Source organism: Pterocles gutturalis, unplaced genomic scaffold, assembly GCF_000699245.1.
Source record: "Pterocles gutturalis isolate BGI_N339 unplaced genomic scaffold, ASM69924v1 scaffold52797, whole genome shotgun sequence".
Classification (NCBI taxonomy): Eukaryota; Metazoa; Chordata; class Aves; order Pterocliformes; family Pteroclidae; genus Pterocles; species Pterocles gutturalis.
This window is the reverse complement of record NW_010114826.1, coordinates 9,831-27,024: the sequence shown is the minus strand read 5'-3', so window position 1 is coordinate 27,024 and position 17,194 is coordinate 9,831. Positions and strand designations below refer to the sequence as shown.

The 17,194-nt window shown below is 38.3% G+C and overlaps 1 protein-coding gene across 1 annotated transcript in view; it reads left to right on the top strand.

The window, feature by feature from the left end:
• The first annotated feature begins 329 nt into the window (after window positions 1-329).
• LOC104462810 (kinesin-like protein KIF13A) overlaps window positions 330-17,194 on the top strand; it is a 26,552-nt gene continuing 9,687 nt past the window's right edge. The window contains 20 exon segments of the mRNA XM_010074921.1: window positions 330-448; window positions 1,212-1,374; window positions 2,031-2,171; window positions 3,402-3,551; window positions 4,484-4,648; window positions 5,290-5,463; window positions 6,004-6,155; window positions 6,270-6,402; window positions 6,521-6,667; window positions 7,658-7,696; window positions 8,998-9,097; window positions 9,189-9,315; window positions 10,879-10,934; window positions 11,994-12,118; window positions 13,110-13,286; window positions 14,544-14,636; window positions 15,471-15,623; window positions 16,051-16,128; window positions 16,626-16,673; window positions 17,114-17,194. Coding sequence (XP_010073223.1) covers window positions 330-448; window positions 1,212-1,374; window positions 2,031-2,171; window positions 3,402-3,551; window positions 4,484-4,648; window positions 5,290-5,463; window positions 6,004-6,155; window positions 6,270-6,402; window positions 6,521-6,667; window positions 7,658-7,696; window positions 8,998-9,097; window positions 9,189-9,315; window positions 10,879-10,934; window positions 11,994-12,118; window positions 13,110-13,286; window positions 14,544-14,636; window positions 15,471-15,623; window positions 16,051-16,128; window positions 16,626-16,673; window positions 17,114-17,194 — 2,421 coding nt within the window.

Genomic DNA, 17,194 nt, shown 5'->3' with positions numbered 1-17,194 from the left:
TCTTTAAGGTCCTTCCCAAACCAAACCATCCTGTGATTCTGTGACTGAAAGGTGTGTTAACAGTTGTTTGTGTTTTGTACCATAAAGATGTACAAAATAACTAAGCTTATCTGAATCAAGTCAAATAGGCAAACTTGCCTGTATTCGCAGCAAGGCCCATGAATTTGCTTCTTCCTTGTATGCTTGTTTGTAGTATGAAGTGTTTTGTAGAGATGAGAAGTGTATGTGTACAGCGTGTACTGTATTTCAGTAGGAAAAACAAAAAATAAATCATACAGGGGAGTGCTGGTCACTGAAACACCTGAAGTTTGCTCGTGAGTTTTCTGAAGATGATGAAATGCATTAAGTGCTGTTGGGATTACAAAGAAAGGCAGAAAGGGGGACTTCGCATTTCCTCAGAGGATAATCTTGGGGCTTTTAAAAGGCAAATTAAAGACGAGTTTCCCAGGTGAGAGAGTATCTTAGCATTGCAGGTGGAGGTATAGTATGTGTCATAGCAGGTTTGCCAGGTGTTATGTTAGAACATATTTGCTCAGACGAGACTTGGAAACCTTTTTGGAATTTGTCCAGAGACTGTTAACTATACGGAGTGCACAAGCTTTAACCTGTACATCTATTACTTAAAAGGTATTTTGGGAGTGAAGACTTAGGATTTATGATTTTTAATGTTTTTTTAATGTGTACACTTGAGATGGCTTAAGTATCTGGAGAGAGGTCTGTGAGTCTGTAGCACTGCAGAGCTGAACTGTGAGGTAAAGCTGTGGCCTGCGGTGATTGCAGGTTCCAACATCATGACTGAGGAAAAGGGGTTTTATCTAGATGAAGTCTCACATGTTAGGACTGGTAGTTTCTGTGGAACAGGACTCCAGATTAAAGACAAAAGACATCTGCAATTATTTCATTTCTTGAAAATTAGCAATGCCTCCAGGGCTTTTAACAAATCATCGCTGTAGCAGCTCCCATAATACTGTGCCCTTTTGCTTGGGCATTACTGGGCTAGACTTAACAGTAATATGTTTCTTTAATATGTGATCACTGCTTTTCCTCAATAAAATTGTCTGTCATTGTTTCATGTTTGCTGACATAGTGCTATACAGCATTTCTTTTTCAACATGTTTCGGAAGAGTCTTTGTTAGCTCCTCTGTTTGCAACTTTCCAATAATAGAAATAGGTTTCTCTGTATTTTTCACATTACCTACTCTGCACCACAGGGATGAATTATTTCGACAGAGCCTGGCTAAACTTCGAGAGCAGATAGTAAAGGCAAATACACTGGTGAGAGAAGCAAACTTCTTAGCAGAAGAAATGAGTAAACTAACAGATTATCAAGTAACACTTCAGATACCTGCTGAAAACCTCAGTGCCAACAAAAAGGTAATGACAGCCCAAATGTTGGAAAATGTAGTTTTATGGTTAATCTGAAATATAGGCTTGTATAGCATTCAGATAACTTGAGACCATAAAGTGTTACTTTTGTTAGATTATGCATAGGAAAAATGAGTGCTCCTTGAGTTTAATATATTGAAAGTGAATAATTATAAACAAAAATGGGAACATAGCGTTAAGTATGGCTCTTACTGTTCTTTCACGTGTATGATCACCATATGCACATGCCATTTGTGAACAGACATTTGTGTTCTGTTGCTGTAAAACCTGCATTTAGTTACGTTTGCAAAAATTACTGGTTTTTGTTACAGATGCCTACAATTTCTTTGTCTTAAGAGTTTTCTAGTTGTAGTGCTGCCGTAAATATAATGATAGCGGTTAGGATAATATGCATGTCATGAGTGATTTGATTGAGAGTGTTAATGTTCCTGTGTGAATGGTAATTGTCTGAAAAGGACAAAGAAGTCTGGAGCCTCAGAGATGTGGATCCCGCTAGGTTTGGGGACAGAGGTAGTATGGCTGACATGCGGAGAGGGAAGCTGTATGTTCTGTATTTTATTCCTTTTTAGGAATGCAATTTGAGTGAAGAGTTAAACTACTTACATGCACCTTTCCTGCAGTGATTATTTTTTCCTCTGATTTAGAGGGGCGCAATAGTAAGCGAGCCTGCTATTCAGGTGAGAAGAAAAGGAAAAGGTACTCAAGTGTGGACTATTGAGAAACTAGAGAACAAACTGATTGACATGAGAGATCTCTATCAAGAGTGGAAGGAGAAAATTCCTGAGGTATTGTATATATTTTCTGAAAGGGATCAGATATTGACTTTGTTTTCTTTTAACCCCTTTTAATATGTTATACAGATAAAGTGCAATGACTTCATGTATGAAAGGGTAAAGTATTGTGGTTTAAAAACAAACAAACAAAAAACCCCCAAACAACCCCTCCCTCCCCTGACTGTCATTAATACTAAATATTCAAAATGCCTATGCAGAATAAAGCACAGTTACGTCCTATCCTCGCTTGTATTCTCAGATACAAGTATGCTGAGGTCAGATATAATTGTGCTGAGGTAGTGACTCATGATACCACTAAGAGCTTGTGTTTACCTCATGCCACGCAGATAGGCACCAGCTCTGAATGGAAGCAGCAAACTGCATTAGAAACAAAATTATTAAATTGTGATCAGTATCAAAGCTAGCAAGGATGCTGCTTAGATACACTCAATGTGCAGAACACATTAGTGGGGTGGAACTTGATCTTAAAATGTGAAGTATTCTTTAATTTCATTTGTATATCCCCCAACCTTAAAGTAGTGAAGGCATCAATTGAAGGTACTTGGTCTACATCAGTATCCCCATCAAAACTAAGTGGCGTTTACTTAAAGTTTTAAGTAGTAGGTTAGACTTGAGAAATAAGCATGAGACTTGTCAAAAGCTTGCTTTAGGAATTTATTGTCAAGAGATAGATGTGAGATTTGGTGATCTAGAAGACGTCCTCTAAGTATCCAGGTAGAAGCATGCATGTATGTATGGAAGTATGTCTTGCTGTCTTGCAGCTGATAGGGAGCACCTGTTGTAGGAACACTTGTAGGCCTAGGTGGGAGTCATCCTGCACCTTCCCTTTGCCCTTGTAGTGGTACCTAGCAGACAGACTGCTATTCAACCTGGGAATTTCATTTAAAAAAAGTAAACAGAGCAGAAAAAGTAAGGTGAAACTTTTTGAAATCAGCAGCTATTGTACTCGCTCATGGTAAAATCTGGTTTGTCTTGACATCACTAAAAAATGTGGGTCATTATGTTACTATTTACCGTAGTAAAGAAAGGATTGTATAACATCTCATCGCAAATATTTCATTTCAGCTTTGTCATATGCTCCTAGTCTCTTTCTACTTTTGTAGCAAGAAGAAACAGAAAAGATGGGAAGTGACTACATTTTTGTGGCATCATCTTAGACGATGTGGTTATTTTTCCCCACACTTACAGCTTTTGAGCTAACTTTTATCATCTTTAAAACAGATAAGGAAGCTAATTGGCAAAAGAGGCGATCCTTTTTACGAAGCACAAGAGAATCACAACTTGATCGGCGTGGCCAATGTGTTCCTGGAGTGCCTCTTCTACGACGTGAAGCTGCAGTATGCAGTGCCCATCATCAGCCAGCAGGGGGAGGTACAGCCAAGGGCCCCCCTCATGCATAGCGGTCAGGGCTCAGCCCTGGGGGGTCATGGGGCTTTGCTGGGAGACTGAATGTACACCAATGGTTTTAACAAGAAAATTATCTCTAGGGTCTTGTTTCCCAGTGAATAACTGTTTTTCAAATTTCTAAGTATGTTTTCTGTTTAATTGTAGAATCACAGAATGGTTTGGGTTGGAAGGGACCTTAAAGCCCATCCAGTTCCCGCCCCCCTGCCATGGGCAGGGACACCTCCCACTAGCCCAGGTTGCCCAAAGCCTCATCCAGCCTGGCCTTGAACCCCTCCAGGGATGGGGCATCCACAGCTGCTCTGGGCACCCTGGGCCACTGCCTCACCACCCTCATAGTGAAAAATTTCTTCCTAATATCTGGTCTAAATCTACCGTCTTCCAATTTAAATCCATTACCCTGTCACTGCATGGCCTTGTAAAAAGTCCCTCCCCATCTCTCCTGTAGCCCCCTTCAGGTACTGGACGGCCACTATAAGGACTCCCTGAAACCTTCTCTTCTCCAGGCTGAACAACCCCAACTCTCTCAGCCTGTCCTCACAGGGAAGGTGTTCCAATTTTTGTTCCAAAAGTTTTTTACAGTTGCCCAGCTGCTAAAATAGTAGAATAAAGCTCCTAGTGTCAATGCAGGTAACCAAGCAAAACCCAGAATATTAAGGTTCTGATGTACAGTCATGACACTGTGCCTTTTCTGTTGTTTGTGAATTAAAAAGGTTAGTAGTTCTGCATACAAATAATTTTTTTTATTCCTTTCTCCTCTTTTTTGACATTGTTGCTTTTCATTTCCTGGTTGAGAGCTGTTCAGTTCTGTTTCTGAACACCTCCTAGAGTTAGATGCTTACTATCTTCATGTCTTTAAGTCCCCTGTGCACAGGTTCTTAGTATTTGTCTTGCCCCAGGTTGCAGGGCGGTTGCATGTTGAAGTAATGCGAGTCACTGGGTCTGTCCCAGAACGTGTAGTAGAAGGAGATGACTCATCTGAGAACTCCAGTGAGAGTGGGAGTCTGGAAGTAACGGATAACAATGGAGAAATTATTCATAGAGCAAAAAAGGTCTCCTGCAGGGTGAGTGAGAACACATGGTGAAGTTAAGAGTTTCAGGCCTTTATAACTATGTAGTTAATCTGATGTAAAGTACTAAGCTGTGTAGGCTGTTGCTTGCTTAAATTCTCTAAAGAGAAAAGAGACACTTTTCTCTTGTTTTGGTTCAGTGTAGAGCAGTCTAACTGGCTGTGGTTGCCAGTGGCTAAAAGTAGTTAATATTAGCTTCTAGTATAGGCAGGTTCTGTATAATAAATACTGACATTAAAAGAACTGTCCTTTTTGGCAGACACTGAAGGGAAACAGTTTTTCCGTGTAACCATCTCCTATGGTTTGTTTAATCATCTAAGGTAGTATCTCTGGGCAGTGTCTGGATTTCTTCGGTGATTAAGTGTTTCATTCTCCAGTTGAGCTTATCAGCTTCAAAGAAAATATGTACATGGATGGGCTAGTTACACACATGTAACTGCTTTCCTTGTGTTTGTTTTTCTGTATATGCACAATATAGATTTCTTAAATAGGGACATCCTTAGACAGCAATTGGAGATGTCTTTTAAAAATTCTTCTAGTCTGTTGGTATTTTGGATTAAATACTTGTTTTTTGGACCATTTACTACTGAAGAAGAAACAATCATATTTATGAGAAATCTGTTTTGTCTCCTCAGGTAAAAATAAAAGAAGCAACTGGCCTGCCACCTAATCTCTCCAACTTTGTCTTTTGTCAATATACATTTTGGGATCAATGTGAGTCGACAGTAGCAGCACCAGTGGTAGATCCAGATGTGCCTTCACCTCAGAGCAAAGATGCTCATTTTACAGTGACTTTCTCTCACTGTAAGGTAACTATTTTTATTATGAAATAATGCTACTAGCAGGGTGGTATGTTTGAGATAAGCTATTTAGAGTCTGAACCTTGTTTCACTGGGGGAAGAAAGAAGAAATCAAGTCATATAACTAAAGACTTTTGACTATACTTTAGAATGCCATAATATTTCACTTCATCACCTCTTTGAAATGCAGCAAAGTGAAAAAAATCTTTTAATTAGTGGTCTTTTAAATTCAGATGTCATCTGTAATGCATGGGGGAAACTATAGTTTATATAATGACATCTTCTTATAGACTTGTTTGGTAAGCTCAGAAACTTAAAAAAAGATTATTGGAGTTGTGACATTGTTTTTATGGAGATTTTCAAAGCATAAATTGTAGTATGCAGAAGCAGGAATTGCTAAGATGATGTGTTTCACAGCTTTCTTGACCAGATCCAAACTGTATGGTTTTACCACACAGGTAGTTAGTTGTTCGGTGTGTGCTTACAAACTCATCGAGGAGATACAGTTATTTCATTTGATTGGATGTGATTTGTTTTTCTTATTGCCAGGACTATGTGGTGAATGTCACAGAGGAGTTTCTGGAGTTCATTTCAGAAGGAGCTCTTGCTATTGAGGTGTGGGGTCACAGGTGTACTGGCAACGGCAGCTCTATTTGGGAAGTTGATTCTCTTCATGCTAAAACTAGGACACTGAGAGACAGGTAAATTACACGTGAATGCTTCTGTCAGTTGTCCAAAGGCTTTCTAATACTTGTGGTGCATGAAATGTAGTTTGGTGAGGCAACCATTAGGTTTTTGTGGGGATGTCTTTTTAGGTGGAATGAAGTAACTCGAAGAATAGAAATGTGGATTTCCATCCAAGAATTGAATGAGATGGGAGAATATACTGCAGTTGAACTCCATCAGGCAAAAGATGTAAACACAGGGGGGATTTTTCAGCTTAGGCAGGTACATATATTTTCCTTGTACTCTTATCCACGCTTAAATTGATACTAATTTTATTCTTAGATTCTCTCTGTTTTTCTCTCTCCCTCTCTATTTTTCTATCTCTCAATTACCTGTTCAGGGTCATTCTCGCAGAGTTCAGGTGACAGTGAAACCTGTACAACAATCGGGAACGTTGCCTCTCATGGTAGAAGCAATTCTTTCAGTCTCTATAGGTGGTGTGACTGTCAGATCAACCAAACTGCAGAGGGGCTTGGACAGCTACCAGGTAAGACAGTTACTTTTTTGTGTGTTTTATTTTTTTTGGTTTTGTTTTGCTGTTCTAGAGCCAGCCCAACATAGTTGCACAAGGGACCTTAACACACTGATATATGATACATAATTTTGCAGTTTTACGTGTGTTTGAGGCTAATATGTATAATGTGAGTAGATGATGCTAAATGTGCTTATTTTTTTTCTTATAATGCAGTGTATAGCTGATAAAGAGCCAAGTAGGTTATTTGAGTATACACAAAACAGCAGCAATGTGGAAATTGTTTTCACCTTTGTGTGTAGAGGTGATTAACAGTAGTTTCATAGTTCCATTAGTTTCCCTCCCTTACAAGAATGGTGAAAGTTGAGAAGGTGAAAAGCAGAGGGGAAAAAAAAATTAATAAGAGAAAATACTGTTTATCTTTTCAAAAAGGACTGAGCTGGTACTTGATCAGAATCAGAAATAGCCATCGCTGAATGTGAAAGGGCTATTTCATTTAGGAAAAAAAGTTCTTAAGAAGTAATAAATGGCTTCAAACTGATATTGGGTAAATTCATATTGGAAATAAAGCATGCTTTTAAGAGCGATGGCAAAGAGCCAGTGGAGTGGGTCACCCAGGGAAGCGAGGTGCCTTTTGTCAGAAAGATTGCATTCAGAACCACAAATAATTGTAGACTTAAGTACAGATGAAACTGTAAAACGTGAAGACTGGTAATATGCTTGCTCAGTCCTTTTTCTGGCACTGTATTCTGTGATAATTTTTAATAAATATATTCACTAATACTTGAATAATGGATGAGATGCTATGGTCTGTAATGAAAAAAAAATATCTGTTTTTACCTGTTAATATGACTTTGGTTATTTGAATGTTGTAGTTTTAACATTTTATGAGGGGTTTTTTGTGGCAGAAATGTTCTAATTCATGTTTTGGAGTATTTCTGTGAGTTTCTGTTGAGAGAAATGCATGTTCTTTTGTGTTTTACAAAATTTATTTTCTCCTACCAGAAGGAGGAGGATGATGGTGGTGATATGGATAGTTACCAGGTATTGCTGCTGTTGCTGTCAATCCTGTGGCATGGGGCACAGCTAATGCTAATAGCCAGCAACTTTTCCAATGTACTGCAGCAAGCAAAAGTGGCTTTGAAATATATATATATATATGCTGTGCATTTAAGAGGCTACTCGGGCTATAAAACACTGCTATTTCTTGCAGTGTGCTGTCTTCTCTAGCAGTCAGCAGTCAGCTCTCCTAACTGGCTACATGAATTGCTATGTGAATAAAAGCCTAGGATCTTTGAGAATGAAAACAGTTTCCAGCAGATACCATAGAGAAAGGAAAAACCACCTGCAGTTGCGGCCATCTTTCCCACCCAAATTATACAGCATAGGGTTTTTCGTTTATTTTCTAAAGAGAACATCGTAACCTTTTAAGTTGAGCCGTTTTCTGAAGTGCTAGTGGGAGAGAGAGGGGAGGATGCGAATGTGGGGAATACAGAAACTTTAGTGAAGCGATTTTTTTTTTTTTTTAATCTACACAAAAACAAACCTTGAGCCTGGCTTTTTGTGTGATAAGTAAGTACAGGATAGCCACAGTTTAGAAAGCATAACAGAAGGATCATTTAAAAGGCAACGAAGGGCAAAGGAGGAAATGCCTAAAAAAAGTAGAACACATTACAGATCTCTGCATGGAAGTCTTACTTCTGTAAAGCTGCCAACTAGAAATAAAACCAGTTAGGTGAGAATGCTGACATCCCTTGAGATAATGTATGAGGTTTTACAGCGACCTCAAAGATACCAGTTAGGTACTAACTTCTTGCGGGCTGTTTATGCGCTTCCTGACTGATCACAGAGAAGAACGAACCAGATTTTCTGTGATACCACAAAGCATGATTGCATGACGGGTTTTGTTTGCATGAGAAATCTTTTAATTGCACCGATAGCAGCTGCTAGCAATGGAATTTTATGCAGGTTTCAGGGCTTACTGACCTGTCTAATCTTCAAGGAGAACTTACAATCAACTGATACCTGTTTTTCTTACTCCATATGCTGTTAAAAAGTTTGATTCCCACTTCTGTGAGTAATTAACCTATGGTGTATAATTCTGTTCAGCAACTGAGGCAGTGACATTTTCTTTTCCTCCTGTTGGAATCTGAGACTTGAAAGCAAATAAGCTTCCATTCATGGGTGATGAGGTACTTAATCAGTGTGCATGTCGTTCGGGGAAAAAAAGTCTTCTGCATCATGCAAACTGTTTAATATCAGTTCTGATGAAATTATCACAAAATTCACTGCCCTTTAATCTTAATCACATAGCCTAATAGCTTTCTTTTCTCTTTCCATGTTAGGAAGAAGATTTAAACTGTGTACGAGAAAGATGGTCTGATGCATTGATAAAACGCAGAGAATACTTGGATGAGCAGATTCAAAAGATCAGCAATAAACAAGGTTTGAAGCTTAAAGTCCCTGTCGTAAGTGCTTTATTCCCTATACCACGAAAAGTGTATCTCATATATAAAATCAATCTTTTTCACTGTAGAAAAATCTGAAGATGATATAGAACGAGAAGCCCGTCTGGTTGAACAGTGGGTAAGGCTGACGGAAGAGAGGAATGCGGTGTTTGTTCCAGCACCAGGCAGTGGAATTCCTGGTGCCCCTGCAAATTGGTACGTTCAGAAAAAACAATGGAGCAGTTAGCTTTTTCTGCATTAACATTGCACACTACAGGGTAAAAATCTGGGGATGTTTTTAGAGCTACATTTTTCTGTAATGCTGCCTGCCAATTACACTCAGCTGGCAGAACGCTAGAAGGTCAGGTGCTGGTTTGAATGGAAGAAAGGTTTGCTTCGTTAACATATCATATAAAGTAGCCTTGAGATGGCTTTCAAAGTTTGAAAATCACCTTTGGATTTAACACAGTATTTTACACTTTTTCAAAATTCTGAGAGAGTTATCCTGTATCACAGAATGTTGTAGATTGGAAGGGACCTCGAAAGATCATCCAGTCCAATCCCCCTGCCGGAGCAGGACACCTAGATCAGATCACACAGGAACGCATCCAGGCGGGCTTTGAATGTCTCCAGAGAAGGAGACTCCACACCCTCTCTGGGCAGCCTGTTCCAGTGCTCTGTCACCCTCACCATGAAGAAGTTTTTTCTCATATTCAAGTGGAACCTCCTATGTTCCAGCTTGAACCCATTGCCCCTTGTCCTGTCACTGGATGTCACAGAGAAGAGCCTGGCTCCATCCTCCTGACACTCACCCTTTACATATTTATAAACATTGATTAGGTCACCCCTCAGTCTCCTCTTTTCCAGGCTAAAGAGACCCAGCTCCCTCAGCCTTTCCTCATCAGGGAGATGCTCCATTCCCTTCATCATCTTGGTGGCTCTGCGCTGGACTCTCTCCAGCAGTTCCCTGTCCCTCTGGAACTGAGGGACACAGCACTGGACACAATATTCCAGATGCGGTCTCACCAGAGCAGAGTAGCGTTTGACTGTATTTTGACTTTTTTTCAAAAAGAGTGGTTCAAAAATGAATGATAGAACACATGATAACTTCATTGACAAGGGAGGGGAAGAAATTGTGATTTGAAAGGATGTGTTCTCTTTTCTCCTTTAATTTAATTTAAATTTGTATTTTAAGTAGGATCATTGGAACTGACAGGCAAAAATGAGGAGTAAAACATGTTAGATTTGGGAAAGTGTAGACAAGAAATATGGCTCTCATCAAGTGCACACTGATGTCTCTGATGGTCCTTAATATCTCTTCTGCATTGGGTGAATGATGTAGTGATAATCTTTCCTCACCATTTTTTTCCCTTATCCACCTGAAGTGTGCTGTGATAGTAGAGCAAAAAGTGTATTTATTGATGTAAAGACTATGCCTTGCTGGTACGTATCCACTTCTTTGCAAGGTTGCTAACCTTCATGTATGACTACAACCAGTTAACTTTACAAGAACAGAACAGGATGTTTAGAACTTGTTGTCCTCACAACAACTGAAAGGTGCTATGGGGTGTGAATTAAGTTTTGGTAAAGCACTACTTTTAGCTGTATGTGTAGGTAAGCGAAACATTGTGCAACACAGGTGTTCAAATGATCCATCAAAATGTTGACAGATTTAGTCATTGGTTACATTTAATATGAATCTTGCATGGAGATCTGTTTGCCCAAATTAGCTTAGGTAGGTACTTGCCTTCCTTGTTGACGGTAGTTTGTTTATTTCAGGATTCCACCTGCAGGAATGGAAACACATATACCTGTCCTCTTCCTTGATTTGAATGGTATGTTGTAATAGCAAATGAAGAAACGTGGGGAAGGGAATAGGGTGGGAAATTAGTTTGGATCAGTAAATTGATAAATGGAAGAATGAATTTGAAATGTCTAAGAAATCAAAACAAGTCCTGGCAATTACAATGTCTGATATGGCTTGTGAAATGATTTTTCTTCTGATTCCATATTTTGGAATAATTATCTGTAGAGGCTTCAACAGCTGGTTTAATGAAGAGTGTGTTAGGACTGTAACGTGTGTTTTGTTAGGAGAATCTTAAGTGTTTTCCTTTTGAAGACACTTTGCTTTACGTGTGAGAAGACTATCTATATATATTCTTAGGACACAGACAAAATGTAAGCAACAAGAGACTAAAGTTAGCACCACATTTGAGGACTGCTTAGGAAACAAATCTGTAAGTATAAACTTGGACATAACGCAGAGGAGAATCCACAGGCCTTGTCACGCCCAGCACTTCAGTGGGCTACTAGAGATGTTTGTATCAGCAACATGTTAATACCTGCTTTAGAAGCTGCGTTTGGAAAATTATATACACTCTTCCCTTTACACTCACAAGAAATGTTTTTTTCATTATAAGCAGAGATTAGCAGACAGAAGATCAAACAGGATATTAATGGGTCATTGCACAACTTTTTTTTTTTTTTTGCTTAGCTAAAAGCCTGATGTAGCCAGAACTGCTTTTCGCAATGTAAAGATTCTAATACATCAGAAGTGATTTAACTCAGAGATAAGCTGGTTAGGCTGACAGGTGGATAAATAAGAAATTTTCTGGCTGGGTACATTAATGTTATGAATACCTACAAGTAGTTTTGAATTCCATTTAGGTTACTTGAGAATGTGTTCAGTCTGAGTCTTAGCCTGGTTTTACTTCCCTTCTTTTATATGCTGAAATTGTCTTCAAAATATTACACAGTAATAAGATTAATTAGAATTAAATGTCTTATAAAATATAGGTCAGACTTTATTATAACTTTATATTACAACTTTGTCTCTATGTATTCATATCCTTTGATATAAAACTATTTCATTCTTTGCACATTTGTTTCATTAGCTGATGACCTCAGTGCCAATGAACAACTTATAGGTCCCCATGCATCAGGAGTTAACTCAATACTACCAAAGGAGCATGGGAGTCCATTCTTTTATCTGCCGATCATAAAACACAGTGATGATGAGGTAAATTGTTGTCAAGACTCCTTCTTGACAACTGCAGCTTATGTTAACACTTCCTTTGTGTGTTTTATTTCCTACTTGTATGTATTTAATCTCTAGTGTTGTATTTTTGTCTTAAAAGGACCATCTGTATCTACTGCTGCCTTTTATTTTCTAACCTATTTGTTTCAGATTTGAGAGGTTAATAACTTGTTAACCCTTCTGCCTTAATTCAGAGGTGACAAGTCTTAGCTCTTCTCGGTGAAAGAGTAATTCAGCTGCCTGACTTGAAATCCCTTTTTCTTCTTTCCTCACCCCATCATCATTCTTCTGCAGGCTCTTGATTCTTCAGAGAAAGCTACTTTATTTATTGTGCCTACTAGGCAGAGCTTAATGTTTAAATAAAACTTTTTCCTTTATAGTACGCAGTTAGTTATTTAAATACAAAGCTTGGGAATTGTTGGAAATGAATGGTTCCAAATACATTCTGGAGTTTCTTAGCTTATTTCTTGCACCTTCTGTGCCAACTCAGAGACTGTTTCCAGAATAAACAGGATGACGAAGTTGAGGAGGAGGGAAGGAAAAAGACGTTCTGCAGGATGGGATCATATTGATTCTGTATAGGCCTTTAATCCAACACAGATGGAAGATTTGACATTTAATTTGATAAACTTTTAATACAGTTGCAATAGGCTTTGGATTTCTTCCTTCAGTCTTGCTTCTGCTTTCCTCTCTGCCTCCATCTCTGTGAAGACTTCCTTCTGAAGCAGTGTTTGCACAATGCAGGCATTGTGCTCACGGTTGCATTCCCCAATATCTTAACACCTATTTCATGCTTCTGATAAATTCTGTACTACGAAAAGGAGGTTTGACCCCATTTTGTTCAGTGATGCTTATTTTTCTTTCATTAAAGAATTGATTTACTTCATGTTAAATCACTGCAAATTATACCTGTTCTTAGAGTAATTGAATCTTTGATTTCCCTGCCCTTCCTCTGTCTCATTTGTCTGCATAGGTTTCAGCCACTGCTGCTTGGGACTCTTCTGTCCATGATTCAGTGCACCTGAATAGAGTAACTCCTCAAAATGAGAGGATTTACTTAATAGTGAAGACCACTGTGCAGCTCAGCCATCCTGCTGCAATGGAACTGGTGTTACGCAAAAGGATTGCAGCCAATATTTATAACAAGCAGGTAAGAAGTTTTTGGATATTTTAAATTATGAATTTTGTTTGATATCCTTAATTTTATGAATGTTGTCTTAGCTGCTTACTTCATTTTGTTGTAAGTTCAGTCTCTCCTATTCTTATGAAAGACAAATGAAAAAGGCTGTTATAGGTTGCAGTGAAGCTGAACTTCCTTTGAACTGTCCATTTTTCAACCTGATTTGGTTCCAAGTGTAACAGGTGCTACTTTTGCAATAAAAAAGGAGTTCGCTGCCTCATCTATCTAACTTGAAATGTTCTTTGATTTTGAGAAGTTTGCAGTAGCTTATCTAAGAGAGGGTCGCTGTAGTCCCTCTGTTCCTGAAAGTGTCTTTGGGACCTTCAGATGTTCAGTGTAAACACAATATATCTTTTTTCTTTCGCTTTGCTACTTTCTCTGGTAATTACAAACTAGGCTTGTTTCCCACCACTACCCAGATGTATATGTTCTCTACCTAGTTTTACGTGATGGTCTCGGATAAGGAGTTTACTTTGGCCACGAGAGTGGTGGTTGTTCCCCTTGCTTTGCTGCTTCGTGGGTCTAGACAATGAGGTGCTCTCTGAAGTTACGTTTCTGTCTGTTTCCAAGATGAGTGAGACCAAGAATGTGTTTCAGAATTGCTTCAGATTTTGCAGTGTAATGGGAGGAGGAGCACAAAAAACAGCTGTTGTGCTACTAAGCAACTTGCCACGCAGCTGAATTCCATGCCTGTTTGTATTTGGCATATTGTCCTTTGCTAGTTTTGTTTGTCTAAAATTCCTTATTAGATGAAAGTTAACTGATGTAAGGGCTGAATAACCTGACAGTGAAGCATGCTAAGCTTGTGATTACGACAGCGAAAACTCTCATTGCTATTTCAGTTATGGTTAGAAAGCAGAGCTATTGCAAAAGGAATTTTCTGCCTGTTTAACAGGTGGCTGACAGAAATAAGAAATGCTGGTATCTGTACATTAGAGACTTCTTACAGCCACAGTTTCTCTGTTACAAGTTACTGCATGAGGATAGAGCATCAGTGCAAAAAAGGAGCAATATGTTACCAATTGAACTTAGCAGCATCGTATGGTGAGCACAGGGTTATAAAGACTACTTAAAGGACAATTAATGCTAAAAAGGAACTTTCTAAATTAGGGTCCTAAAAAATGTGCTGTTGTGGTCAACTACATTTTTGCATTGCAGCTTTTTATTTCTTAGAACGTCATAAATGATCATTGTCAAAACAATAATTGGAAATTACTTTGTTTCTAGAGTTTTACCCAGAGCCTGAAAAGGAGAATATCCTTGAAAAATATATATTATGCCTGTGGAGTGACCTATGAAATAGTATCCAATATACCAAAGGTAAATTATACCATATTTTTCTGGTAAATTCACTGAAGAACTGAATGACCTATGCATTGGGTGATACTGATTGGGAAATAAATGTCCTGCTTTGCTAGTAGGAGGCAGTCTATATCTTGAAGTTCAGTGGTGAGATCATCTTTATCTTCAAACAGTTGAAAACTGTGGAGATTTAATTTTCTCTTCTCTTGTGTTTACCTGAGTTGTTGTAGAGCTGTTTTTGAAATCACATTGGTGTCTTCAGAGAAAATATAGAGGGTACTCAGAGGGATGTTCAGGTCAGTGAAAAAGGAATAGCTGAGTAAATGAGTTCACAGGAATATAAATTGCTTTTGATATAAAAAGCTTGTGCAAATTGTAAATGTACTATGGAATTCATTTTAAAAGATAAACAAAATGGACAAATAAAATCATAAATAGTCTTGTTGCCATATAATTGTCACTTTTGTGCAGTAGTACTTAAATTTTAAACTCTGGGGAAATCACACAGAGTATCTAAGATTTGGGAAGGAAGTTGCATTTACTTGCCTAGGAAATTGTTATTAATTAATCCTTAACATATGCAATTTTAGGTTATATGTGCATTATTCCTAGAAGTATATGAACTACAATAAATGTATAAAACTTCTCCCAAGCATGACTGCTTCTTAGCTCAGCTTCATTTGCATCTGTATTGAGAAGTCCTGGGTCACTGATGATAATTAGGATTATTGATGAAGTTAATGACTATCTGTTTAAATTAATTTCTGGATTGAGATGGTCTAAGTTAATCAATATAGTAAAACCAATAAGCTTTAATTTTTAAAAACTTCAGTAGTGTAACTTGTGATTTAGGCTACAGAAGAAATTGAGGATCGCGAGACCTTAGCGCTGATGGCTGCAAGGAGTGAGAATGAGGGCACATCCGATGGTGAAACGTACATTGAAAAATACACACGTGGCGTGTTGCAAGTGGAGAACATTTTGAGCCTTGAACGACTAAGACAGGCAAGGAGAAGGCACTTCTTGCACCTTTTGAACTGCATGATGAGAATTCCAGTGGAGATGATTGATCTTTTAAAAATATTAAGTGTTGCTTGTTTTTTAGTTTGGGTTTTTTGGAGAACGTTGGATGGATAAATGTAAGACTAAGTTATTTCTGCGAAATACAGAATTCCAACAGGGGTGAGTCTAGTGACTGTAGCTGGCAGTGGTGTACTACTTGGAACCTGAACAGGCGAAAACCAAAGCATGAATTTCAGAAACAGATTTTGGTGGCTGTGTGTACAAATTAAGATTTGTAAATGCAAGCCCTTTTTGCTGTCGTTAGCCACACTGAAAAAAAGTCTCTGCTTGATTATTTCTCATGAGGAGACCGTGGCATTCTCTAGCTTTGATAGCAGCACTATTTTAGTGTAATTATTTCTTTATGCAGGCAGTCACAGTCAAAGAGGCATTCTCCACCAAAGCGAGAAACGTCCGCAGGAGCATCAGCACTCCAAATGTCCACAATGTAAGGACCCTTTATCCTCTGGTAAATTAGTACTAAGTGGGCAGGGGGGTGGTGTCTGTGCTGATGTGTGATCATAATAATTATTCTGAGTTAGGACTAACTAACCTGTAGAAAAGTTGCCATGAGTGAAAGTGGGTTGGTCATTTAACAGAAACTCCTCCCCACAACTGTTCCTCCTGGCGGATGACAAAGTTGACAGGAAAGTGGGAGAGTTGGTCTAAAATCCTCTTTTATAAGAGTTTTGGAAGTAGTTTAGGGTGATGACTGCCCTGATTCAGCTTACTTTTGCTTCAGAGTCCCTTTAGCTTTTTTCATAGTGTAAAGGATGGTTTCCATTCTGTGTGCATTTTAAACGTAGCTGTCCTTGTAAGTAACCTTACCTGAAAAGACATAACACTAAAGTTGTTAGGACTAAGTGATCACAGTGTCTCCTCAAGGTATTATACTTTATAAGAAAATATGAGCATTTTGTCATTCTGCCTTCTGGTGTTTTGTAGGTTTCCTGTAGCCGTCTAGATCTTTCTGCCTGTGATGAAGATGAAAAGGTTTGTAAATGTGAAGCTCTGAAAAAAAAATGGGGCACATTCTCAGATTTTTTCCCTCTTCAAAGCAAGATGTATTTGAGAATTGGAAAAAAAAATAGGAAAACATATTCTTACCTTTCTGTTTACATAATGTATCTACAAAATGTTGCTCTGATTACATATTATGAATTACACCTTCTGGTCATTCTCTGCTCCTCATATTAGAACTGTAGAAACTAATATTTAAGAAGGAAGAATTTATAGTAAAACTTAATGTACTTCACTGAAGATTATTTAGCTTCTAAATAATCCATCTGTGTGAGACAAAATTGTCTTGAACTCAGTAACTTGACGTTCCTTAAGTTGTTGTTGTTTTTTTTTAAACTACCTTTGGGTTTACCTATTGATTTTTCCATGTTTGCCTGTATCAGCATGCACACTTATGCATTTTTGTTTCTTAGGGTTGGTCTGAAAGTCATCTAGATATATCTGACTGTTCTTCCAGTTATCAAGATGTGTCATGCTATGGTACTTTACCCAGG